The sequence below is a fragment of the Pseudopodoces humilis genome, chromosome 2, assembly GCF_049639895.1.
Source record: "Pseudopodoces humilis isolate 2021_Gansu_Grassland_sample_001 chromosome 2, ASM4963989v1, whole genome shotgun sequence".
Classification (NCBI taxonomy): Eukaryota; Metazoa; Chordata; class Aves; order Passeriformes; family Paridae; genus Pseudopodoces; species Pseudopodoces humilis.
This window is the reverse complement of record NC_142201.1, coordinates 158,544-178,630: the sequence shown is the minus strand read 5'-3', so window position 1 is coordinate 178,630 and position 20,087 is coordinate 158,544. Positions and strand designations below refer to the sequence as shown.

Below are 20,087 nucleotides of genomic sequence, written 5' to 3'. Positions count from 1 at the left end.
GACCAAGGTGCTTCACGTCCTGTCTGACCGAGCCCTGGACACTTTGACGTGAAGGTGCCACTGCCAGGCCTCAGCCACTGCCACCAGAGCTCAATCACTCACTCCTGAGCAGGATCCTCAGGGCCACACTCACCCCTGTCACCACCAGGTGACTTCATGTTCTGAATTAAACCCACACCTAGCACCTGCTGCAGCAGCACTGGCAAGGCACACACAGCACAGAACAAACCAACACTTAACTGGGACACAGCAGGTGACGGGAGCAGCTGCAGTCCCCTTCTGCCTTGTGCCGTGCCCTGTGCTCCCAGCACCACACCCCTGAGCCCACACGTCACCGTCCCCAGACCACACAGCACACAACTCATTTCAGCTCACACACAGGTAGTTCCACTTTCCCAACATTTATTCCACCCACACCTCTCCCCACAGCTGTCAGAACTTCTGGAACTGTTTCTTGGTGCCTGCAGCCTTGGTCACCTTGAGCACATTGAAGCGCACGGTCTTGCTGAGGGGGCGGCACTCGCCCACCGTCACGATGTCCCCAATCTGCACATCCCTGCAATGACACCTGGGGGTCAGAGAGCTCCTAGGGCTTCACCTGGGGGTCAGAGAGCTCCTAGGGCTTCACCTGGCCCTCAGAACCTCCCAGCCTGGCTGTTCCTCCTGGGAAGGAGTGCAAGGCTCCCAGAGGTAGTGCCTGGAACCTGCCCCATGTTCAGTACATGCCAGTGGCACTGTCAGCAGCCCCTGACCAGGGGTACTCTGCAGACCATCGTGAGTTTGGACATCATAACCTGTGAGCAGGTTCCAGGTCAGGAGGGGCTGTGAACCCACCACCCGTGCCCTCAGCAGTGTGTGCGAGTTCAGCACAGGACAGCAGTGAGAACAGGCGTGGGGACACCCCAGGACGCAGGCACACACCTGAAGCAGGGGGACAGGTGCACTGACATGTTCTTGTGGCGCTTCTCGAAGCGGTTGTACTTGCGGATGTAGTGCAGGTAATCGCGGCGGATGACGATGGTGCGCTGCATCTTCATCTTGGTCACCACACCTGGAGCACAGGGGGACAGCAGGCCTGAGACACGGGGGACTGGCAGGAATCGGTGTGGCACCTGGCAGCAACACACACCAACCCCGGGAATTTCTCCTTATTTACTGGCCAGGCCACAACCTCCCCATTTCTGCTATAAACCCAACTATGGCTCTTTGTCCAGCCTTTCTAACACACTTCCTAACACTCCCCACACCAGCAGCTCCCATCCTACCCCCACACCTCCCCTCCAGTGCACCTGGTCCTGTCACCTGCATCAGTAAAGCCATGTGGCAGAGTCATCAGGCCCACGGTGGGCTCAGCAGACCATCGTGAGATTGGCATCATTTGCAGCTCCAGGACCAAGGCAGGTTACAGGGACCTCAGGAGGGTTGGTTACCTGCCCCAGATCTCCCATGGGACTCCTGTGGGGATGTTCCAGCTCACCTGAGAGTATGCGGCCCCGGATGGAGACATTCCCAGTGAAAGGACACTTTTTGTCGATGTAGGTGCCCTCGATGGCCTGCAGAGACAGGTGGGGAGATACAGCTCACATACCACACAGGAACCGTGGAATAGTTCAGGTGGGGAAAAGCCACCACAGATCTCCATCTCAAGCAGCACTGCTGAAGCCACCACTGGCCCTGTCCTGAGATGCCACCTCCACATCAGGACCATCGTGGCCCCCGGTCCCAAGCCCAGCCCCTCCTCACCTCCTTCGGAGTCTTGAAGCCCAGCCCCACGTTGCGGTAGTAGCGGGGCAACTTCTCCTTGCCACCCTCACCCAACAGCACTCGCTTTTTATTCTGGAAGATCGTCGGCTGCTTCTGGTAGGCGCGTTCCGTCTGGGGGTGGGGACAGAGGGGGGGCTCAGCGCAGCTCGGGCCGCGGCACCAGGGGAAGCCGGGCCCGAGACCCCCGGCGGGGGATACCGAGCACCGAGAGAGCCCGGCCCCGACCCGTGGCCCCGAGACCCCGCCACATCTGCCCTCCAAAACGGAGGCGCCAAGAGCTCCCAAGACCCCGGAGCACCCGGATCCCTCCCCCAGCCGCGGGACCCTGCACCCTCTGCCCGCCCCCGAACCCTCGGGGCACCGAGACCCCGTCCCAGGGCACGGAGCACTCTGCTCCCACACCCCCCTAACCCGTGGGGCACCGAGATGCCGCTCCCCCTTCGCTCCACCGACCCCGGGGAACGGGTCCCTCTCCCCCTCCCACACCCAGGTCCCCGACACCCCCCTCGTCATCCCCACCCCGACCCTTAAGGCACCGACCGCCCCTCCCCAGTCCGCTGGGCCGGCATCGGCCTCTCAGGGGTCTCCCCGGGGGTCTCCCCGGCGGTGTCCCGGGCTGTCCCGGGGGTCTCCCCGGCGGTGTCCCGGGCTGTCCCGCGGGCCCCTCGCAGCGCCCACCTGCGTGTCCGCCATCTTGGCGCGCGCGGCCGGAAAGAGGCCGCAGCGCGCGCGGGGCGCGGGTTAACCCGAGGGCGGGGGCAGGGGCAGGAAGTGACGTCACGCGGCCGGTGTGAGGCGGCGGGCGGGCCCGGGCCGAGGGGCGGAAAGGCGGGAGCGGGTCCGGAACTGCGGAGCCCGCAGGAACCGGAGCTGCCGGTACCGGCCCCCGCCTTGTCCCCAGCCCAGAGCCCTGAGTGCCACGTCCAGCCCTTCCTTGGGCACCTCCAGGGATGGGCACTGCAAAGCTCCCTGGGCAGCCCCTGCCAAGGCCTGAGCTCCCTTTCCATGGGCAAATTCCTGCTGCTGTCCACCCTGAGCCTCCCCTGGCCCAGCCTGAGGCCGTTCCCTCTCCTCCTGTCCCTGTTCCCTGGCAGCAGAGCCCGACCCCCCCGGCTGTCCCCTCCTGCCAGGGACTTGTGCAGAGCCACAAGGGCCCCCTGAGCCTCCTTTGCTCCAGGCTGAGCCCCTTTCCCAGCTCCCTCAGCCCCTCCTGGGGCTCCAGACCCTTCCCAGCTCCGTTCCCTGCCCTGGACACGCTCCAGCCCCTCAATGTTCTTCCTGAGTTGAGGGACCCAGAACTGGACACAGCATTCGAGGTCTGGCCTCAGCAGTGCCCAGCACAGGGCACTTCCTTAGCCTTGCTGGCCCCACTGTTTCTGATACAGAAATGACCTCGTCTGGGGCAAAACCTCCAAGAGATGAGTGGGAGTCTGTCACAAATGGATCAGCAATTGCGAAAAAGGCTCTGCACGGGCTGGAACTGGAGATAGGGCAGGCAGCACCCCTCAGATTCTAGCCTGGGGGTGGCTCCGTGTCCCTTTGCTGGCCGGCTGATGTCTCACACTGCTAAGGAAAAGGCTGGAATCCAGCTCACCCCACTCTCCTCCCCAGGTATCTGCACCGTGCAGCTGCAGAAAAGCTGCTCGGAAAACACTGACAGGAATAAACACATGAACTACTGGAACAGGAAATCCAGACATTCTCCAGTTGCTATTCCCACGGGTCACAGAGCCAGGGGGCTGTTTGGGACAAAGAACGGAGTCATGGCAGCGCCAGGCCCAGAAGGCTCACTGCACCCCAGAAACCCCAACAGCCCAGGAGACACCACCACTGGGGCTCCATCCCCTTCAACCTCATCCCATCCCACCTCCATCCTCATCAACCTCATCCCCATCCTCCCATCCTAATTATCTGCATCTCTACCCTCATGCCAGTTTCCATTCTCACCCCAGCAATGCTGCGACACCTCTGGGTGAGGGCCATGAACGGGGTCTGGGGGTGTCCCGGGGCGGTGCTGGATGGGAACTGTGCTGGCACCTGCTCCACGAGCCGCCGGCTGCCCCCCAACAGTCAGAGCTTCACCCCAGGGCCTGTGGCTGCCCACAGCCCCCCGAGCTGAGGGGGAGCAGACAGGCTGTGTCTCAGGCCAGCAGCTTGACGCGGTCACCCGCCCGTGCAGGGGTGCCCTGGTACCCTGGCCAGCCCCCCATACCCTGAGAGCTGCACAGACGGGGGGAGGCGATGCCCTCAATCAGACCCTTTATTCCCAAGGGTTTTACACAGCACAGACACACATCCCCTCCCCATGCACAGCCCCCCCAGCCCCGCACCCCGGGGGTTGCATAGAGAGCGGCTGGGTGGGCACCAGGAACCCCCAGGGGGCCGAGGGGGGCAGAGCCAGCCCGCCCCGCGACCCCCGCCCCGCGAGCCCCGGGGGCCCCAGGGTCCTGCCCTGCTCCCCCGGGGCGCGAGGCAGGGGCGGCCACTCGTGTCCAAAGTGCAGCCCGGCCTCAGCCCAGCTCTGCCCCAATAAATTAAAAAGGTCCGAGTCCGGGGTTAAAAAGGGGGCCCGGGGGTCAGTCCTCAGGGGGCTCGGTGAGGAAGGGGGAGGTGACGGCGTGGGCCTGGGCGATGGCTGCCAGCTCCTTGAGGAACTCGCTGAAGATGACGGCGCAGTACACGGCGTTGCGCACGCGCAGGGCCTCGCCGTGCCGTGCCGGGGGGGCCAGGGGGTGCAGCCCCCCGTCCCGCAGCCCCTGCAGCGCCAGCTGGGCCGCGTGCCGCGCGCGTGTCGGGCTGTTGGCGTGGCGCAGCAGCAGCTCCCCCAGGGACGGCTTCCGGCTGCGGGCTGGGGGCACGCGGAGGGGAACGGGTCAGGGACGCCGGGCGGGGGGAATGCAGCGGGGCAGCCAGTCCCCGGTGCAGTCCCCAGCACGCCCCCAGCCCAAGGGACAGCTTGTGGCTGTGGGCACACAGGGGAAGGCATCCAGACCTCTGCGCAGCCCTCAGCTCCCCCCTACACTCTCTAGCTCCTTCCAACCCTCCTTACCACACAACGCACCGCCCCCAGGCCCCCTCCCCAGTCCCTGCACGGACCCCAAACCCCACCCAGACTCCCAAAGCAGCCCCCAGCCCACCGTGCGCAGCCAGCCCCTTGTACAACACAGCACGCAGCCTGCTGCACGGCCCCCTGCCCCCCACGCAGCCTCCACCCCCCACACAACAGACTGTGCGGACCCCAGACCCTGGGCAGGGCACAGGGAGCCCAGCACGCAGCCCCCAGCCCCGTGTGCCGCTCCCAGCCGCCTGCACAAGCCCCAGCCCCCCATGCAAGGCCTGGTCCTCACCCAGGGTGTCAGTGCGCCGCAGGGCAGGGACGGCCCCAGGCCCCTCAGCCCAGTCCAGCCGCCCCCGGGCAATCAGGTACTTCTTGGCCTTGAAGAGCAGTGCTGGGAAATCCTCTTGACTGGCAGCAAAGCTCTCGATCTTGTTCTTCACCGAGCCCAGCACCTGCAGGACCACAGGACGGGGTCCCCTCAGGAACTGGGGTCCCCATCACATGGGGTATTCCCTTGAGCAGAGTATCCCAAGAGGAATGGGGGGGGTCTCCACAGTACCAGGGAATCCAGAGGGAGTTACAGCCATGTGCCCATGGCACTTGGGGACATGGGGCAGGGGTGGGCTGGGCAGCACAGGGCAACTCAGTGGTCTTGGGGGTTTTTTCCAATGGCTTCCCACGACTCCATGAGGGAATGGGTTCCCCAGGGGCCATACCTGGAGAAGGGACTTGACGCTGGGCTGGAAGACCATGTTGGTGTTGAGCAGGAAGGAGCGGAGCAGAGGCTGGGGGTAGCAGGCCAGCTGGGCCACCAGCCCCGTCAGCAGGAAGTTGACATACAGTGAGTTGTGGGGCATGTTCTCCAGCTTCCCGAACAGCACCGACACGAAGGGGCCTGGGGACACAGGCGGGTCAGGCAGAGCCCTGCGGGGAGCTGGGACCCTCCCTGTCCCCCCATGCCCACCTGTGAAGGGCTGGCTGGGGGGTGGCCCCACCGCCCGCGGCGGGCTGGCCACCACCTGCGCCAGGGGGTCTGGGGGCCGTGGCGGCGCCCGCCCGGCGCCCGCGTCCCCCTCGGGCAGCGCGCTGAAGCTGGCAAAGGCCTCCTCCTCTTCATGGGATAAGGTTGTCTCAGGGGGCTCCACGGGGGTGGCTGGGGCCGCCCCCACGCCCCCGTTCTGCATCTCAGCCTCAATCTCACGCAGCTCCTCCGTGAAGGTCTCGATGGAGACGCCGGCACCGGGGGCCTCGGTGGGCACGCGGGCCAGCAGCTCCTCCAAGAGCGAGTCCACCGAGGGCAGAGGCTCCCAGCCAGGGGGCTGTGCCCGAGGGGCCCCGTTCGGTGCCCCCCCGCCGCCCTCCCCCTCGCCCTGGGGGCTCCGACGGACCTTCTTCACCACCACATCCCCCTCCGGCCGCCCCGGCTGAGCCGCCCCGTGTGCCCCGTTCACCAGAGTCCCCCCGTCCCGGGGGGCAGGGCCGGGCCCCCCAGCACTGGGCTCCTCATTCCCGAGGGCCCCCGCCGGCGCCTCCCGCGCCCCCTCCTCAGGCAGCCCCCGCTTCTTAGTCCGTGGCGTGGGGGGCCCGGGGGGCCGCCCCGGGGGGCTGTCGGGGTCGGCTGCGGGGCCGGGGGCACGGGGGTCCTCGCCATCATAGGGGGCCGACCAGACGCGGCAGGCCCAGGTGCAGCGGTCGATGCTGCGCCGCGCGTCCCGCAGGTATTCCAGGTAATTCCTGTCCAGTTCCGCCACCTCGTCGCGGGGGCCGGGCTGGGGGGGGCTGCCCGCGGGGGGCCCGGGGGAGCGGGGGGCCGCAGCCTCGGCGGGGGCCGCGCTGGCCTGGCGCATGAAGAACGAGAGGCGGGACGGCGTGGAGGGCTTCGGGGCCGGGGGCGCGTCTGCACCGGGGCTGCCGTGGCCTGCAGGGGCGACAGGGGTCAGCGCACGGGGGTGCTGGGGGGGACTCCAGGTGCTGCGGGGATGGTGGGACAGGGCTCTGAGCCGGGGGAGGAATGGTCCCGGTGGATGCAGGGGGAGCCCAGCGCAGGACAGGGCTCAAGTACGTGGAGATAGCGTGGCGTGGGGGCCTGTGCCAGGATGGGGTGGAGATGGGGCTCAAGCTGCCACAGGAATGAGGGGCTCAGTGCCGAGTTGGGATGGGGTGATGTCAGCAATGGGACAGGACGAGGCCAGGGTATGGGGGGGGAAGCCATAGGGATGGCACAGCTGGGACTCATCAACAAGTTGGAGCAGAAGTGGGTTACAAGTGGCCACGGAGACCCCAGGAGAGGGCTCCGCATCAAGCTAGGAGGGGGACAGGGCCTAAGGGGCCACAGGGATAGCATGGGACAGCCAGCCAGGGTAGGAAGGGAGTCTGAGGGGCTGCAGGGATGCAGGGAGAGGGCTCAGTGTCGGGACAGGGTCCAAGGGGCCATGGTGGGGTGGGGCTCAGCACCAAGCCACGGTGTGGAGGGGCTCTGGGGGACCGCAGTGGCATACCCCTGGCCCGGGAAGGGGGCTCCTCGTCCCGGTCACGGGGCGGTGGGGGGCTCTCAGGCCGGCAGCAGCGTGGGATGAGCGACAGGAACTTCGCCGCTGTCTTCCCGTAGATGTCCAGGTCCCGCACCGCCCGCTTCTGGCTCAGCATCACGTGGCTGCAGGGCAGCAGGTACCTGGGGGCAGGGTGGCACAGGGCAGACACAGGGACCCTCCACAGGACACCAGCCCCTTCACAGTGGGGTAAATGATGTGGCTGCCTCACATCCACATGCCCACCTGCTAGCAACTCCCCAGGCCCATCCCAGAGGAGCCCCCAGAGTGGGCCAGCAGCAGGTGACCCCCTCAGCACCCCACCCCACCCCTGTTACCTGAGCACAAGCTGCAGCATCACATCCTCGCAGTTGAGGCTGAGCAGGGTCCGGAAGAGGCTCAGGGACACCATGCACAGCTGGGGACAGTGTGGGGAATCAGAGGAGCACGCAGGGGGCAGTGCCACTCCCCCACGGCAGGGAAAGGGGATGGGAATGGGACTATTGGGGAATATTGGGGATGGGATGAGGATGGGGATGTTGGGGGGCCACGGGGCTCACCCGGGAGTTGCTGTTGATGCGGCCCACCAGTGTGTCCAGGATGGTGGTGTTGTCGTGCCGGTGCAGCAGCACGAAGCGCAGGAAGGTTTTCAGCAGCGCTGTCTCACTGACACTGCGCAGGAACAGGTCCAGGTAGGCTGTGCTCGCAATCATCTCCTCCACTGAGGTCTGCAGGAGGGGCACGTGGAGCTGAGCGCCACAGGGACGGGTGCCGTGGGGCCCTGCCCACCCGCAGTGCTCTGGGCAGGAGACCCACTGCCAGGGGTCCCTCACCTTGTGCAGCGCCGGCCCCATGACGGGCACGAGGAACCCGTTGTGGACGTAATCCACCAGCTGCTTCTGCACCAGCGGGTGGGCAACCTGAGGGGCCGCAGGGGGGTCAGGCAGCCCCCTATGGGGCTGGGAGCCCCTCACAGCTCCTCGCAGCCCCTCAGCCCCACCTGGATGACAGCATTGCAGAACTCAAGCGAGTTCATGAAGAGGACGAGGGAGGAGACGCCGATCCAGTCCTCCCGCCGCAGGAAGTGCCAGTCATCTCCTCGCACCTCGATCTTGCGGGGCAGGGAGGAGTACAGGGCGCTCAGGCCCGTGGCCAGCACCTGGGAACACATGTACTCGGCTGCCCCGCAGCCCCTCGGACCTCCGGCTGCTGGACCCAACTGGCCTTCCCCGGACCCCAGGAACCTGCCTCCCACAAACCTGCCCCACTCCAGCGCACCAGGCAGGGCAGCTGGGCCGGGTCCTGCATCCACCACTGACCCCAGGGAGTGGCCCCCTCATCACCAGCCCAGTGCTGGGCCCTCCACCACCTCCAAGCCTCCCATCATCACCAAGTCGCCCCATCATCTCCAATGTCTCCAGGCCCCTCATCCCCAAGCTCTCCATCATCTCCAGGCTACTCTGTCGCCTCCAAGTCCCCCATCACTTGAGGACCTTCCATCACCACCAGATCCCCATCATCTCCAAGCCCTGTAGCCCAAAGCTCTCCATCATTTGCCAGCTCTCCGTCACCCAGCTTCCATCATTCCCAAGCCCCCCATAATCTCCAGCCCTACCCCCCACCAGCCCCAAGCCAGGACACGACTCCTTCCTCTAGGCCTCTCCACGGCTCTTGCCCAGCAGCCCAACCCAACTCCGTGCCAGCAGTGCAGGGTCCCAGCACTGTCCCAGGGAGGGGACATCACCCTGGGTGGGGGGACACCATGCCAGGGAGAGGGGCATCACCCCGAGGAGGGGGATGCCACACGGGGAGCCGTACCGGGCAGAAGTAGGAGTTGTCGGTGATGGACTGGGCCACGGCGCGGTTGCTGGCCGACATGGCCATGATGAGCAGCAGCGCGTCACGCGCCTGCTGGCCCCGCGCGCCCTCGTGGTGGATGAAGGGGATGAGGAGCGAGAAGATGATGAGGTTGGCGGGGCCCTGGTCCGTGTGGCTGTGGAAGAAGAGCTCCAGGATGGCCGGCTCGCGGGCCACGGAGACGCAGAGCTGGTTGAGCAGCAGTACCAGGCTGTTCTCGAGCGGGGCCGAGGCGGGCTCGGCGCAGACGCTGAGCAGGCGCAGCAGCGGCGTCAGCACCGGCTTGTGCCGCAGCAGGGGCTGCCGGGCCTGGCTGATCAGCATCTCGTACAGCTTCAGCTGCTCCACCTGGCAACAAGGACAGGGTGGGAAAGGTACAGAGACCACCCAGTGCAGCTGGTCCTCCAGCACAACCCAGCCCACTGAACCACCCACTGAACCGTGTCTGCAGGTTGTGAAATCCCCCCAGGGCTGGGGATTCCAGCACTGCCCTGGGCCATCTGTGACACGGGCCGGACAGCTCTTTCCATGAGAAATTTCCTCCAGCATCACAGAGTTTTCAGGATGGCTCGAGTAGTCTCAACCCCATTCCAACCTGAACATGCCCTGGGACAGCGCCCTACCCTTGGCCTGGCTGACTCTCAACCCACCACCTTCACCCCTTGGATCCAGCCTGTCCCAGCCTCCCCACAAACCCTCCACCACTGCAGACCCCTCTGCTTCCCTCACTCAGACCTTCCTCTCCTCGGTGAAGTCGCCCTGCAGATGCCAGCAAAGGAGCCGCTCCAGCAGGTTCTCAGCAGCCACAAACTCCAGGATGGGCCCACAGGCCACGTCCCCGTCCCCCTGTGACCTGTCCTTGTCCCCGTCCCCCCAGGGCCGGTCCTCAGCCAGCAGGTTCAGCATCTGGTAGGTGTTGTTGCGGACAGCGCTGAGGTCATCGGGGGCTGGCTTGCTCCCACGCCGCTCCAGGATCCGCAGCACCTGTGGGAGGGGGCTTTGCAGTGGGGGCTGGGGGCTGGAGGGTCGGGGGATCCTCACTGCCCCCCCACCCGCTCACCTGTGCCCAGTGGTTCTTGAAGACCATGAGGCAGGTCTCGGGGTCAGCGGTGACGGGGGGCTGCAGGCTGGCGCTGCGGGGGGCTCGCTGCCCACCCGCCCGTGGGGTCAGCTTGCTCAGCCAGCTCATCCTCTCCATCGGCACGGGGTCACGGACAGCACCGGGGCACCCCAACCGCTCTGGATGCGGCCTGGCACCACCGCGGGGGCACGGGGCAGCGGGCGGGATGCCAGGGTCCTTTCTCCATGCTGCTGCCAGCGGCCAGGCTGCAGGAAAAGGGGCTGTTAGAGACCCCCCAGCCCAACCTCACATCCAGCAGCAGGGAGGGAGGCAGAAGGGAAAGTAGGAAGGAAGCCAGGAGGAAAGGAAGGCAATCAAGAGGAAAGGCAGGCAGGAGAGACAGAGCAGTGGGAATTGGGCTGGGCAAGCATGCTGGAGCAGTGGCGGCTGGAGGACTCTTGATCCCAGCCCTGCTCACACCCAGTACTGGACTTTAAACCGGGAACCGGCCCAGCATGGGTGTGGGGAGTACCCGGCAGCCGCAGGCACACCGGGACAGCTGGGACAGCTGCCCACCCCCATACTCAGCAGCACCCATGGCCAGTGCAGTGTGATAGCGCTGCCAGGATATTTACAGGGCCCCATGCCCTCGCACCACCACTGCCACTGCAGACACCAGCACGGGACTGAGCACTAAGAGCCCCCAGAGCCAGCAGCACTGGCGTGCCTGGGGACAAAGAGACAGCACAGGGGCCCCCCAGTCCCCCAACAGCATGTGGGAAGGGAAATGGCTTTGAAAGCCAGTGCCACAGTCCTTGTCTGGGGCTTGGGGAAGTGAAAGTGTCATTAAAGACACCCGAAACCACAGGGCAGGAATGGAAAGTGGCTGAAGCTGGGGCAGTGGGACACAGCATGGGCAGGGCCTGTCTATTTATACCCAGCACAGCCCATCCCACCCACAGCCGGCGCTCGTGTGGCTGCTAAAGTTAGAGCCACTGAATGCCAGGACAGTGCCAGCCCTGGTACCTGGCACCGCGGCCTCAGCACGAACACTGAGGCAAAGGCACGGTGTGGCACACCGGGGCATCCCCAGCACAGGGACCCTGCCAGACGCACCGCCAGAACCACACTGGTGGAACAGGGACACCAGCTGTCACCATCTCTGTGCTGGTACCAGTGCCCCCTCACCCCAACCTGGCTGTGCCTGCCACATGCCAAAGGACCACGCCACGGGGCACAGCACGGGCCGTGGCACCACAGCAGTGGCACCCGGACGGGCCGCGGTGGGGAGCAGCCTCCGCCCGGGCAGCGGGCAGCCAGAGCACTGCGGGGTGATCAGGGGCCACCAGAGCAGGGAAAGGGACACTGCAGGCAGGGACAGCGGGGGCACAGGATGACAGCCAGGTGCCACCCGGGCAGGGACGGGGAGACGGGGGCACGGCCACCATGGGCAGAGGATGGCACCCAGTGCCGGGAGGTTGTGGATGACGATGAGCACCCCAAGGAAACGGAGCTCGGTGCGGGGGTCACCGGGGGGTCGGCAGGGCCGTGGGCGGTAGGTGCCGGTGCTCCGGGTGAGGCGAGCGGCTGTCACAGCCCGGAGCTGCCCCAGCGCCGGGGCCGCGGTCCCGCGGAAGGTGCCGCAAGCTCGGGCATCCACTATCCCGGAGCCATGGAGACACCGGGACGCCCTCATGCTCCGAGGTCACGCATGGGGACCCTTCGATGCCCCGGGCCCGGGCCGCCTACCTGGGTCAAGGTCGCGGCGGTCCCGTCCCGTCAGCGCCGCACCTGGGGAGGGCAGAGGAGGCGTCGGACGCGGGGCCGGGAACCCCCCGGGACCCCGCGGACCCCAGCGGGACTGGGCCCCCCGCCCCACGGCACCGCGACCCGCTCGGACCCGTCCCCGCCGCGGGCCCCTCACCCTCGATACCGCTCGAGCCGGTCCGGTCCCTCTGGCCCCGCGCGGCCAAGGGCGGGCGGCGGCCCGGGCACCCCGGCACGGAGCAGAAGGGCGGTTGGACCTGCCTCGAGGCCCGCTCCGCTGCCCGCACACCTCGCTCCCGGTGACCCCGCTCCCGGTGTCCCCGTTCCCGGTGTTCCGGCGCCCCCCGGCCCCTCCCGGTCCGCCCCAGCGCCGCCGCTCACCGCCCGCCCCCGCCGCGGGCCCCGCGCTCCCGACGCCATCTTCCCGCCGCGCCCGACGCACCGCGCGCGCTGGACACGCCCACCGCCGGGCTGACCACGCCCGTCGCGGGGCTGACCACGCCCACCGCGGGGCTGACCACGCCCACCGCTGCCCGGGACACGCTCGCACGCCTCGGTGGGCGGGGCCTGCACGGGAGAGCTCGAGCGCTCATTGGCTACGCCGCGAGTGGGGCGGGGCCGGGAGGGGCCGGAGCGCGTGGGAACCGGGAATCGGGAACAGGGACGGGCGGTACCGGGACACCCCGGCACCGGGTACCCCCTACGAGCACCCTCCGGAGCGGGGCATCCCGAGAAACCGGAAACCTCTCCGAGCCGGTCACCGGTAACCTGTACTCAGGTGCTGGGAATCCCGGCACCGAGAACCCCAGTACGAGCAGCACCCGGAACCGGGCACCCCACTGGCCCAGGCACCCCTGTGCTGCGAGCCCCAGAACTGGGCAGCCCAGTACCGGGTAACCCTGTACTAGGACCCCCTGCACCAGATAACCCCTGCACACTGCACTTCCAGGAACTGAGCACCTCGGAATCGGGCGCCCCGGTACCGGGACCCCCCAGAACCCTTCTCCCGGGCACCCCCGGAACGGGCCCTGCCTGACCCCGGGCACTCTTGTGCCGGATGACCTTGCAGCGGGTACCCTGTGCCCGGCCCTGGCAGGCGCTCCGGGTACCGGGAACCGGCACCACCCGCGCACAGGGCACTGCCTGGCACCGCCTGTTGTTACTGGAGACTAACCCGGGCCCCAGAGTGCCCGGTGGACCTGGCACCGTGGCTGCCTCGGCGCAGGTGTCCCTGCGGACCGCACGTTGCTAAGGACGAGCCCGGTGCCGCGGGAGCCGCCTGGCTGGGTCCCCTTGAGGAGCCACGCCTGGCACCGGGGCAGGCGGCGGCTCCTGCCAGCAGCTCGGGTGCACAGGACCGCCGGCTACCGGAACGAGCGGGATCCGCGCTGCGGAGGATGCGGACCCTCGGCTCCCTCCCGTCCTGCCGCGGGGCCCGGCTCCAGCCCCGCAGCACCTCTGGAGCCGCCGGACGTGCCACGGGGTGAGCAGCAACCCTCGGTGGGGCCGGGGCTAGGGGCACCGCAGGGAACACCCTCGGCCCCACAGGTGCAGGGGGAGCTGCCTGAGCCTTAGAGCCACTGACAGCCGGGGCTGAACGGGGGGCAGAGGGGTCCCAAATGGGGATGGAGCGAGCCCAGGTTCGTCTGCGCCCCCCAGCCGCACTGCCACCCCCAGGAACTGGACCCTGGACCCCGCCGGGGACTGGCACTACAGATGGATCAGCCTCATGGTGCTGCCCATCCTTTACAACTGGGTCGTCCTCATCCTCAGGTGCCGAGCAGTTGGGTTGGGTGGGGCTGCGGGGTGCCCTGGCCCCATCCCAGGGATGATGCCACTTGTACCCCAGGTGCTGCTTCCCCGAACTGCAGGAGGCACACACCGGGCTGTGGCGGGCCCTGGACGGGCTCAGCGATGCACTGTACCTGCTGGACATCGCCGTGCACTGCCACACAGGTGTGTACACACCCACAGGTGTGTAAATGGACACACACACACACCCACAGGTGTGTACATGGACACACACACACACACACAGAGGTGTGTACATGGACACACACACACACACACACACACACAGGTGTGTACATGGACACACACACACACACACACACACAGGTGTGTACATGGACACACACACACACACACACACACACAGGTGTGTACATGGACACACACACACACACACAGAGGTGTGTACATGGACACACACACACACACACACCCACAGGTGTGTACATGGACACACACACACACACACAGAGGTGTGTACATGGACACACACACACACACACACACACAGGTGTGTACATGGACACACACACACACACACAGGTGTGTACATGGACACACACACACACACACACACACACAGGTGTGTACATGGACACACACACACACACACAGAGGTGTGTACATGGACACACACACACACACACACACACACAGGTGTGTACATGGACACACACACACACACACACACACACACACAGGTGTGTACATGGACACACACACACACACACAGGTGTGTACATGAACACACACACACACACACACACACACAGGTGTGTACATGGACACACACACACACACACACACACACAGGTGTGTACATGGACACACACACACACACACGCACACACAGGTGTGTACATGGACACACACACACACACACACAGGTGTGTACATGGACACACACACACACACACACACACACAGGTGTGTACATGGACACACACACACACACACACACACACACACAGGTGTGTACATGAACACACACACACACACACACACACACACAGGTGTGTACATGGACACACACACACACACACACACACACACACAGGTGTGTACATGGACACACACACACACACACACAGGTGTGTACATGAACACACACACACACACACACACACACAGGTGTGTACATGGACACACACACACACACACACACACACAGGTGTGTACATGGACACACACACACACACACGCACACACAGGTGTGTACATGGACACACACACACACACACACAGGTGTGTACATGGACACACACACACACACACACACACACAGGTGTGTACATGGACACACACACACACACACTCACACACACACAGGTGTGTACATGGACACACACACACACACACACACAGGTGTGTACATGGACACACACACACACACACACAGGTGTGTACATGGACACACACACACACACACGCACACACAGGTGTGTACATGGACACACACACACACACACACACACACAGGTGTGTACATGGACACACACACACACACAGGTGTGTACATGGACACACACACACACACACACACACACAGGTGTGTACATGGACACACACACACACACAGGTGTGTACATGGACACACACACACACACACACACACACAGGTGTGTACATGGACACACACACACACACACACACAGGTGTGTACATGGACACACACACACACACACACACAGGTGTGTACATGAACACACACACACACACACACAGGTGTGTACATGAACACACACACACACACACACAGGTGTGTACATGGGCACACACACACACACACACACACACACACACACACAGGTGTGTACATGGACACACACACACACACACACACACAGGTGTGTACATGGACACACACACACACACACACACACACAGGTGTGTACATGGACACACACACACACACACACACACACACAGGTGTGTACATGGACACACACACACACACACACAGGTGTGTACATGGACACACACACACACACACACACACACAGGTGTGTACATGGACACACACACACACACACACACACACACACACAGGTGTGTACATGGACACACACACACACACACACACACACACACACACACAGGTGTGTACATGAACGGACACACACACACACACACACACAGGTGTGTACATGAACACACACACACACACACAGAGGTGTACATGGACACACACACACACACACACACAGGTGTGTACATGGACACACACACACACACACACACACACACAGGTGTGTACATGGACACACACACACACACACACACACACACAGGTGTGTACATGAACACACACACACACACACAGAGGTGTGTACATGGACACACACACACACACACACACAGGTGTGTACATGGACACACACACACACACACACACACACACACACAGGTGTGTACATGGACACACACACACACACACACAGGTGTGTACATGGACACACACACACACACACACACACACAGGTGTGTACATGGACACACACACACACACACAGAGGTGTGTACATGGACACACACACACACACACACACACACACAGGTGTGTACATGGACACACACACACACACACACACACACACAGGTGTGTACATGAACACACACACACACACACAGAGGTGTGTACATGGACACACACACACACACACAGGTGTGTACATGGACACACACACACACACACAGAGGTGTGTACATGGACACACACACACACACACAGAGGTGTGTACATGGACACACACACACACACACAGGTGTGTACATGGACACACACACACACACACAGAGGTGTGTACATGGACACACACACACACACACACAGGTGTGTACATGGACACACACACACACACACACACACACAGGTGTGTACATGGACACACACACACACACACACACACACAGGTGTGTACATGAACACACACACACACACACAGGTGTGTACATGGACACACACACACACACAGAGGTGTGTACATGGACACACACACACACAGAGGTGTGTACATGGACACACACACACACACACACAGGTGTGTACATGGACACACACACACACACACACAGGTGTGTACATGGACACACACACACACACACACACACACAGGTGTGTACATGAACGGACACACACACACACACACACACACAGGTGTGTACATGGACACACACACACACACACACACACAGGTGTGTACATGGACACACACACACACACACACACACACAGGTGTGTACATGGACACACACACACACACACACACAGGTGTGTACATGAACACACACACACACACACAGGTGTGTACATGAACACACACACACACACAGGTGTGTACATGAACGGACACACACACACACACACACACACACACACACAGGTGTGTACATGAACACACACACACACACACACAGGTGTGTACATGAACGGACACACACACACACACACACACACACACACACACACACACACACACACTCCCACCCGGTACAGCCACCACCCACCCTCCCGTAGAGAATGTTTGGGTGGGTGGTCCTGAGTCTGGGCATTCACTGCTGACCCCCTCAGCCCCATGGCAGCCCAGGGAACCTCCGGTGATCTTCCCCAGGGTGCCCATCCAAGGCTCCTGTGCCCCAGGTCCTCCCTATGCCCCATGCTGGCACCCACCCGGTCCCCACTGCCCTTTCCCATCACCGGCAGGTCCTGAGCAAGCCCGGCCCCCCCAGCCCGGGGTCCCTGTGGTGCCACGGCTGCCCTGGCTGCCCCCTCAGGTTTCCTAGAGGACGGGTTCCTGGTGCGGGACCTCAGCCGGACGCGGCGGCTCTATCTGAGCTCCTGGACCTTCCCCTGGGACGTGATGACTGTGCTGCCCACCGAGCTGCTCTGTCTGCTCCCAGGGGTCCCGAGGGTCCCGGGGGTGCCAGCAGCACGCGCCAACCGCTGCCTACGGGTGCCACGACTCTTCGAGGCCTTCGACCGGTGCGAGACACGCACGGGATGGCCCAACGTGTTCCGCACGGCCAAGCTGATGCTGTACCTGCTGCTGGGCATCCACTGGCACGGCTGCCTCTACTTCGCACTGTCGGCGCACCTGGGGCTGGGCGTTGATCCCTGGGTCTGCCCCAGCTCCACCCGACCGCTGCGCCGATACCTGCACAGCTTCTACTTCTCCACGCTGGTCCTGGCCACGGTGGGAGACACGCCGGCACCGCAGCGCGAGGAGGAGTTCCTCTTCCTCACCGCCGGCTTCCTCCTGGCCGTGCTGGGCTTCGCCACCGTCACCGGTAGCATCAGCACCGTCATCGTCAACCTCAGCACGGCCACCACCGCCTTCTACCCCGAGGCGGGGCCGGTGCGGCGGTACCTGCGGGCGCGGGGCGCGGGCGGGCGGCTGGAGGCGCGCGTGGTGCGCTGGCAGCAGCACCTGCGGGCACAGCGCAAGCTGCCGGCGGAGCGGGAGGTGCTGCAGCTCCTGCCGCGGGGGCTGCGGGCCGAGGTGGCCGCCAGCGTGCACCTGGCGGCCCTGCGGCGAGTCGGGCTGTTCCGCAGCTGGGAGCACGGAGTGCTGCGGCAGCTGGTGCTGCGCCTGCGACCGCAGGTCTTCGGCCCCGGCGAGTTCGTGTGCCGGCGTGGGGATGTGGGCCGCGAGATGTACTTCATCCGCGAGGGCCGCCTGGCCGTGGTGGCCGAGGACGGTGTCACGCAGCTGGCCGTGCTGAGCGAGGGGCTCTACTTCGGGGAGATCAGCCTCATCAACATCAAGGGTGAGCTCCACGCTGCGCCCCGATGCTGCCCCGCGGCCGCCTTGGGCTCACGGCCCCCTGCCCCACAGGCAACGCGGCGGGGAACCGGCGCACGGCCAACATCCTGAGCATCGGCTACTCAGACCTGTTCTGCCTGGGCAAGGAGGACCTGGCGGAGGTGCTGGCCGAGTTCCCCCGTGCCCGTGCTGCCATGGAGGCCAAAGGCCGGGAGCTGCTGCTGCGCATGGGCCGGCTCGACACCGGGGCCGAGGCGGCGGCACTGGCGGCCGAGGCGGAGGCGGAGCGGCGGCTGCAGGGGCTGGAGCTGGCCCTGGAGGGGCTCCAGACTCAGGCAGCCCGGCTGCTGGCACAGCTGGAGGCCAGCGCCCTGCGCATGGCCCTGCGCGTCCAGCGCCTCGAGAGACGGCCGCACCTGCGGGACAGAGCGGCGCGGACAGACGGAGCAGCGGGAGCGGCCTCACCGCCTGCCGGGACACAGGGTCCTCCTGAGGGACAGGGTCCCCCCGGAGCGCAGCATCCAGCCAAGGCACAGCGTGGCCTCAGGGCATACGGTCCCCTCAGGGAACAGGGTCTCTCCAAGGTGCGGGGTGCGCCCGGGGCACAGGGTCTTGCCCTGGAACCAGGTTCTGCAGGAGGATGGGGTCCCACTGGCGTGCAGGGCCCCTCCGAGGCACAGGGTCCTCGCAGAGCACAGGGTCCCAGCGACATGCAAGGTCCTCCCAAAGCACATGGTACCCCCATGGTGCGGGGTCCCCTCAGGCCACAGAGGCAGACTGGGGCACGAGGTCCCAGTGGTACGTATGGTCCCAGTGGGGCACAGACTCTCCCCAGGGCACAGGGTCCCTCCGGGTCACAGAGTTCCAGAGGGGTGCATGATCTCTCCGGGGCTCGGAGGGTCGGGGTCCCACGAGGGGTGGGGGTGCCGCGGGACTAGTTCCGCCGTACTGAGGGGTGACCTGGAGGGGGACACAGCAGCGACCGCTGTTGTCGGGTGACACTGACAGCTGCTGCTGCTGGACGGGGACCGGGACGGGGAAGGAACCGGGATGGGGACGGGTCAGGGTCGTGGAGTTTCGGAGCCGTGAGCGGCTCGGGACCCCCAGCCCCCCTGGGCCGTCCCGGGGCAGCCGCGGGGACGCGGTGACAGGCACCGCGGTGGCGGCCCTCGCTCAAGAGCGCTCCCGGTGAGCCCCCCCCCAGCTACCCGACCCGCCCGGGACTCCGGCTGCAGCCCGGTACTCCCCGAGCCCCGCTCCCGGTACTCTCCATGGCCTCGCCCGATCCCCCCGCCCCGGGCTCCCCCTGTTCCCGCCTCCCCCGCGCCCCCCAGCACCCCCCGGGCTCCCCCCGCCGCCGCCACCGCCCCCCGCCCCCGGCCCGCCCCGCGCCGGGCGCCGCCCCCGCTTATCCACCGGCGGCTCCGAGCAGATCGGAGCCTCGTCCCTCCCGGAGCCTCCCGGTGCCTGATCCTTGCCGGTGCCTCCTGCCGGAGGAG

At 65.1% G+C, this 20,087-nt stretch overlaps 3 protein-coding genes and 2 non-coding genes across 5 annotated transcripts; 1 reads left to right on the top strand and 4 right to left on the bottom strand.

Moving 5' to 3' along the window:
- Positions 1-385: 385 nt before the first annotated feature.
- RPS11 (ribosomal protein S11) lies at positions 386-2,541 on the bottom strand. Its single transcript, XM_005526593.3, has 5 exons — positions 2,443-2,541; positions 1,744-1,875; positions 1,478-1,553; positions 922-1,051; positions 386-556 (listed from the first exon to the last, which is right to left on the bottom strand). Exons 1-5 carry the CDS (start codon positions 2,455-2,457, stop codon positions 433-435), a joined length of 477 nt encoding a protein of 158 aa, XP_005526650.1. The 5' UTR covers positions 2,458-2,541; the 3' UTR covers positions 386-432.
- On the bottom strand, positions 707-796 carry LOC148184752 (small nucleolar RNA SNORD35). Its single transcript, XR_015772069.1, has one exon. It is a non-coding gene; the product is annotated as a small nucleolar RNA SNORD35 (small nucleolar RNA).
- On the bottom strand, positions 1,299-1,383 carry LOC148184751 (small nucleolar RNA SNORD35). The gene has a single exon (XR_015772068.1). It is a non-coding gene; the product is annotated as a small nucleolar RNA SNORD35 (small nucleolar RNA).
- A 1,468-nt stretch (positions 2,542-4,009) lies between the features above and the next one.
- On the bottom strand, positions 4,010-12,487 carry FHIP1B (FHF complex subunit HOOK interacting protein 1B). The gene is made up of 14 exons (XM_014255645.2): positions 12,416-12,487; positions 12,017-12,058; positions 10,268-10,533; positions 9,943-10,191; positions 9,169-9,555; positions 8,351-8,509; positions 8,184-8,270; positions 7,911-8,078; positions 7,689-7,768; positions 7,321-7,493; positions 5,787-6,740; positions 5,539-5,717; positions 5,112-5,274; positions 4,010-4,612 (listed from the first exon to the last, which is right to left on the bottom strand). Exons 3-14 carry the CDS (start codon positions 10,403-10,405, stop codon positions 4,341-4,343), a joined length of 3,009 nt encoding a protein of 1,002 aa, XP_014111120.2. The 5' UTR covers positions 10,406-10,533; positions 12,017-12,058; positions 12,416-12,487; the 3' UTR covers positions 4,010-4,340.
- CNGA4 (cyclic nucleotide gated channel subunit alpha 4) lies at positions 11,993-19,677 on the top strand. The gene is made up of 8 exons (XM_088068106.1): positions 11,993-12,333; positions 12,403-12,927; positions 13,104-13,517; positions 13,712-13,807; positions 13,884-13,990; positions 17,600-18,592; positions 18,661-19,172; positions 19,597-19,677. The coding sequence occupies exons 1-8, from the start codon at positions 11,993-11,995 to the stop codon at positions 19,675-19,677; spliced, it is 3,069 nt and encodes a 1,022-aa protein (XP_087924232.1).
- Positions 19,678-20,087: the final 410 nt, after the last annotated feature.